Consider the following 6,573-nt stretch of genomic DNA (forward strand, 5'->3'; position numbering starts at 1 on the left):
ATGGATAGTGCACAGTTCGGTTATTTGCTGCGAAACTACCAGCAACCAAGTCTATCCCACACGGACTATTGTCTTCATCTTGTAGCGATCCGTTGCTTCACGTTTGCCTCTGTTTGGAGCTCTGAAACATGAAATTGTTAGGGTAGCCCTGCAGTGAGCGACCATGTGGGCGTGTTTCTTTCGACCCAGCAGGCTCTGCTCTTGTGTGGACCCCAGAGCGCGCAAACGCACTTCTTCTGGTGAGACCGGAGAGCGCAAAAGTAGCAGCTCTCCGACCCTGACGCGCACACATCTCCTGCTCCGGCGGCTGCTCCGAATCCAACTTCACTGAGTTGGGAAAAAGAGTTTCTTAACATCTGCCGGTGACTCTTCAGCCATGGACGCATCTCGAGTGGTAGCACTATATCTGGGTGTGCTCTTTGTTTTTCTTGGGGATATACCGTGTTTTCAGTGTGCTGCTATCATCACGCACTCTACGCCGAGGAGGAACAGGGGAGCCAGGATCCCTCATCAGGACGGACAAAGGTCATCCAAATTCCTAAAAGACATCTTTGCGTCTTCGCATCCTATCGTGGGCCATCACAAAGACGACCCAAAGGACGCTATTGTGCCGCATGAATACATGCTTTCTATATATAGGACATACTCGGCTGCAGAGAAGCTCGGACTAAATGCAAGCTTTTTCCGATCCTCTAAATTTGCCAACACCATAACAAGTTTTGTGGACAGAGGAACAGGTTGGTTTCAGTCCGCTGCCGCTTCCATCAGCTCAGTCTTGCACAATTCTTTGGCTCTGTTTCAACTGACTGGTCGAATATTCTCCTCTTAGATCTTGTTAATATATGGCTAAAACCTACAGTGACGCATGAACAGAGCTACAAGATCGCCGCGGCTACTTTTACGCACGCTTCAAACCAGGCAGAAAATGTTGAGTAAATGCACTTTGGTGGCACTAAGTATCAATAAATCATATGAATAAACAAAAGCAAAATCTTGGAAGCTGCAGTGCTAATTGTTGACAAGCAGCTAAGTTTCATTCGCTGCATAGTCGCCGAAACGTGAGACTTTTTTTCAAGCGCTAAGTTATATTGCAATTAATTAACCTCTGGGCAACAAGACAGTAAAACACTAATCGAGGCGCTTTCTAAATGAAGGTTGTAAACCTTTGCCAGCGCAGGCTGCAGCAAAAACCTCTACGTGAATAGGAAGGAAAGTTTTTCAGTTCTAAGAAACCACTTGCTGGCTGTTTCATTTTCCACTTTCACTGGTCTCTAAACTCAGCCACTTCAAAATGAACCCACGCAATTAAAATACAAACCAAGCTTAACCACACTCTGCATCTTTTAACAGGTTCAACCCATTGCCGTTCCGGTGCCCATTATGGCCACCTTGTGCTGACAAAGGCAGTTGGGAGGGCGGGGGGTGCTAAGGGCAGAGCGGGTCGGTGTGAGAAGCAGGTGTTTGGGTCAGTTAACATGTGCACCCGAGTGATTTGACCTGACTACGAGGGCAAACAATCTGATAAACACAAACACATCCAACCCGCACAAAGGGACTTATATAAGACGCGTTAATCTTTGCAGGCGAAATACAAGCTATCTTTGTTTGCTTCCCTCCTGTCTGAGACAGCTCTCGGACGCAGACTGCAAAAAAATGTTCATCTTGATGGCTTTTCCACATCGTCCTTTTAAAACCTCTCCTTTTATTTTTTTGAAGACTTATATCCAATAAAATCACTTAAAAAGCTTATTTCAAGTTTTGGTACTATTTCCTCAAAAACCTGGCTCCACTGAAAATAAGAGGCATTCTGTCACACATTTATAAATAGATAAAGATAAATAAATAAATACATAAGTGAACACAGTCCGTGTCACCACGGTTTCTAGAGTAAACCGATTTGATAGGAAAAACGTTTCGCTCTTTCCTGTGATTTTGAAGTGATGTGTCACTGGCTCTGACCCCGAGCTGGACCCTTTGAGAGCTGCTGGGCATCGAGCTGCTGCCTGGACGCGGTGTTTTAATGGAGTGTCCGTTCCATAAACCTATCAAACGCTGTCTATTCTCTCATAATGACCCAGCTGGGCCATGATGGACACCACCAAAACTGTGAAGTGGTTCTAGTTTTCTACTGCGGAACCTCCCTTTGCGACTGCCACTTTAATTACGATAAAATGATTTTTCCTCCAGTTCTTTTAGCCCAATTGGCTTTGGTCTTTATTGGGATTCTTCCCATCATCGTTTAAGTGTTGAACTGCATTAAGCTGCACAACGAACCTCACCTGAAAGTTTTCGTTATCACCTCTATCAGGAAAGAAACACACACGGAGGGCAGCTCTGGACACGTCTCAGAAGTAGGTTTAGAGTCTTTTGCGCATTATTCATCCATTAAGAGACAGGTTTTACTGAGAGCGTCTGTATGATCTACAGCTTCTTTGGCTTTCACACTTTTGGAGGTAAATGAATTGTCCTTTTAAAACCAGGCGGGGTGTTTCATGGAGGTCAGAAAAAGGCAAGATCAGAAAAAGAATAATGTGAATCTGGAAATTACTTTTGGCATTTGGGGTAGCTCATTAAAGCGCAGATGGTGCGGCCCGGACTCCCTCTCCCTCTCTCTCTCTCTCTCTCTCTCTCTCTCTCTCTCTCTCTCTCTCTCTCTAAACAGAGGCAGAGATGACAAAACATGTTTTGCATTTGTTCAAATACAAGCAACAAGGTCAAACAAAAGTGCACAGGATGCTGCTTTAAGCGGGCAATAAAACAATCCCCCACATTCTCCCAATTATCCACCTTAAAGAATCGTAGTCATAATGGAAAGGGGGCTTTTTGCAAAAAAATAAGAAAACGCTGTGCATTTTTAAACTGTCAACACTAATATTTCTCAATAAAATCCACCGTGTGTTCAGTCTGTGCAGGCGCGTTTAAAGGGGAATGTTGTGGTTGGCAGGATGAGATGAAATATAAGAGGGGAAGTGCTTTAATGAGGAAGATGGGAATTGAGAGCTGTTAATTATTTGGAGAACTTTTATTCGATTTGTTTCTGGTCTGACAAAAAAAAAAGCCTAATGCAAACCATACGCGCAAAGTCACTGAAAGGAGCACAAGGTTCCAATCTGCATTTACTGTTTGACTCGGCAGAGTTCACGGAGGGAGACTGACTACCAGACTCAAATGTCATTTTTGGACACATCTTACAAATGATGTCGCACCGGGGTTTACATCTAAACATGTTACTGTATGTACTTATTAGTTTGTTTGTTTGCTATTTATTTATTTTAAACGTTCAGACAGAAATGGGCACCCGAGACACAATTGCCTACTTGCTTCTTATAAAATTGACAACGTTCATCTAAACAAACAAACAAAATTTAATTCATGTTTAGGTTTAAAACCTTATATTTGAGATATTTGGAAAATTAAAATTAAAAGAAGGGGTTTCACAAACTTGTTTTGCCTTTACTCAAACTACTGATGCTCGTTTTGGCAAACAATAAAAACTGGTCTCTTAGCAAAATAATTTCCTTCTGTTGATAAAAACGGTTGAAAGTGCAAATTACAAAACATTTGTTTTTAGTGGATTTAGAATGACTAAACCAAATTATATCCATGCTTTAAATATTTAGGTTTGACAACATCATGCTGAACATAGTTCAGTTTCATGCACAATGTTTTTACTTAGAAAACAGGCTAATATCCCATTGTGGTAAAGCCTGGGATGTTATATTTGTTGGCTACGTCCAGGCCTCCTGGGTCTGCACCAGGGAATTATGCATTGATTGTGCATTGTTCAGTTGAATGTACAGTATTTTGCCTTTGGTCCGCTGTGTCTGGCAGCACCCAGGGGCCTCCACATCTCCAGGCCCCTTCTCCCTTTGCTTTCCAATTCTACGAGAGTTCTCAAAAAAGAAAACTACCTATGTTTCTGATGTTCTACGTTCGGCTGAGATTTAAGACCGTCTGGGGCTGTAAAGAAGGAATCGTTTACTTCCAATCTGCCAGAGAAGTGGCGATTAATAATCAATCTGTCATCAAGTTAAATGGGAGCAGAACTAGTCCCTTTATACATGCAGGATGTGATTAAGAGTGGCGTAGAATAAAAACGGCCAAACAGCAGGAGTAGGAGTCTGCGGCTGCAGGAATAAGGACGAACATTTGAGGTGCATGACAGATGATCAGCAGATCAACATCTATAAGGTTTTTGGAACAAGTGAGATTAGATGCTTCCTGGATATGACATGAAACTTGTTTACACTAAAATCGCTCATGTGTAACAAATTTGCAGGAAATGACATTTAGAAACCTGGCAACTACAGTTTTGGGGAGAAAGTCTTAGAGCAGGTTTTAGCTTTATCTAGTCGTTAGCATTAAAAAGATTTTATTATAGTAAAAATACCGGTGAGAGATGGTTTTAAGTGTAATATAGCGATGCCTTGATGTACGAAATCCAAGAAGGCTTTAAGCAAGAGTAAACGTAATTAACTGAGAGCCCTCCCCCCCAATTCTTATCCAAGCTGAGGACTTGTCAGTTGTAGTCTGTTTCAGCCAGGTCCAGGGTGGACATTTGAAAAACAAGAAAGAAAGAAAGAAAGAAAGAAACAGAGGAAGATGGGGGGTGGGGGTGGGGGGACTAGGAGAGAATGTGAGCCCCTCTCCCTGCCTGCATCCCTCTGAACACTGTACACCCTAAGTGAAACTGACTGCAATTATTTTCTTCCTTTATCCTTGCAGACGATCTTTTGCACTCTCCTCTGCGAAGACAAAAGTATCTGTTTGATGTCTCAACCCTTTCAGACAAAGAGGAGCTGGTTGGGGCGGAATTAAGGATATTTAGGAGAGCGACCGGGGATTTGCAGAGTTCCCTGCAGACGACGGGCCTTTACGACATCCAGCTCTACCCCTGCCGCTCCGACAGACTACTGGACTCCAGGTCTCTGGACCCGCTGGACTCCACTAAACCCAGTTGGGAGGTTTTGAACGTGTGGGACACATTTAAAGCACATCGGCATCATTATCATCAGCATCATCACCAGCATCAGCAGGGGAACCTGCTCTGCTTCCAGCTCAGGGTCACTCTTGGCAAATCAGACATCGAGGTGGACTTAAGGCACCTGGGGCTGAACAGGGACGGCCGGCCCCAGCAGGAGAAGGCCATTCTGGTGGCCTATACCCGCTCCAAGAAGAGGGAGAACCTGTTCAACGAGATGAAGGAGAAGATCAAGTCACGGAGGTCGGCTGGCCAGAAGGAGGAATCGGCTGCAGAGGAGGAGGCGGTGTTCTCGAAGGGGGCCAAAGGAGACGGGCCCCGGCGGCGGCGGAGGACCGCGCTGAGCAACCGGCACGGCAAGAGGCACGGGAAGAAATCCAAATCCAGGTGCAGCAAAAAGGCGCTACATGTGAATTTCAAAGAGCTGGGCTGGGACGACTGGATCATCGCGCCCCTGGATTATGAGGCGTACCACTGCGAAGGGGTATGCGACTTCCCCCTCAGGTCGCACCTAGAGCCGACCAACCACGCCATTATACAGACGCTCATGAACTCCATGGATCCCAGCAGCACCCCGCCCAGCTGCTGTGTCCCCACCAAACTCAGCCCCATCAGCATCCTCTACATAGACTCGGGTAACAACGTGGTGTACAAACAGTACGAGGACATGGTGGTGGAGCAGTGTGGCTGCAGGTAGCGGCCATTATCTGTTAAAGAGCAACTCTAAAAGACAGGGGAATCAAAGAGAAGTTTTAATAGGTTCCAGGTTGAAGATAAAAATCCCTGAAATGCTTTGACGCGTTCGTTCAAAAGGGATTATATCTGCTATTTAGACTCGGCACAGTCATATTCATTTACCCCCTCAGCCTCAAAGTGTTACGTCTCTAGATCCATCCATGCAACAAGTGAGTTCTCATCAAACTGGCTTTCGTTTCCCAGAGAGTGAAGTTGTCCACATGGCACAGGGAATGTGTGTGATGTGACTGAAGGCGAGGTGGGAGCCTATTGAACCCGACTGTGCACCTGTTCGGGCCGAGGCCAGAGGACAGTGGGCTTCACTTGACAGCGCTCTGTCGCAGCTCTGCCGTGTGATCCTGCCTGCCAGCCCGGAATCTTTTGGGTATGTGCATCCAGGCCGTAATTGGGGAGGGGATTTTACCTATCAACACACACACACACACACACACACAGACAATGACTGGGCCGAGGAGAGGAAATAAGATGGTGGTGGTAATGCCTTCATGAGATTATTATTATTTTTTTCTGCCTTATTGGAGACCAGCTTGAGATATGCTGGGTGAGGCGACTTGCGCTTTTGCGGACAGAAAGGACACAAAACTTGACTTGTGCCTGACTGTGGCCCTGATGTATACAAAGCACACATTACTGAGGCGAACCTTTTGCTCAAAAGTCTGCATCTTTACAAAATGCACTTCCACAACTGATTGCGCCAAGGACATGAGGTCAGCGAGACAGCTCGTCTCTGATGACGAAAATATTAGATAAAGACTCAAGACGATATTTAAATGCACATTAGCTTTGAATGCACTGCTGTTCGTTTTTCTTAGCTGTAAATATTTGTACAGTCGCAA

General features: G+C 45.1%; 1 protein-coding gene across 1 annotated transcript; it reads left to right on the forward strand.

The window, feature by feature from the left end:
* Nucleotides 1–376: 376 nt before the first annotated feature.
* Nucleotides 377–5,703, forward strand: gdf6a (growth differentiation factor 6a). Its single transcript, XM_020597270.1, has 2 exons — nucleotides 377–737; nucleotides 4,726–5,703. Exons 1-2 carry the CDS (start codon nucleotides 377–379, stop codon nucleotides 5,676–5,678), a joined length of 1,314 nt encoding a protein of 437 aa, XP_020452926.1. The 3' UTR covers nucleotides 5,679–5,703.
* Nucleotides 5,704–6,573: the final 870 nt, after the last annotated feature.

The sequence above is a fragment of the Monopterus albus genome, unplaced genomic scaffold (genome assembly GCF_001952655.1).
Source record: "Monopterus albus unplaced genomic scaffold, M_albus_1.0 scaffold33.1, whole genome shotgun sequence".
Classification (NCBI taxonomy): Eukaryota; Metazoa; Chordata; class Actinopteri; order Synbranchiformes; family Synbranchidae; genus Monopterus; species Monopterus albus.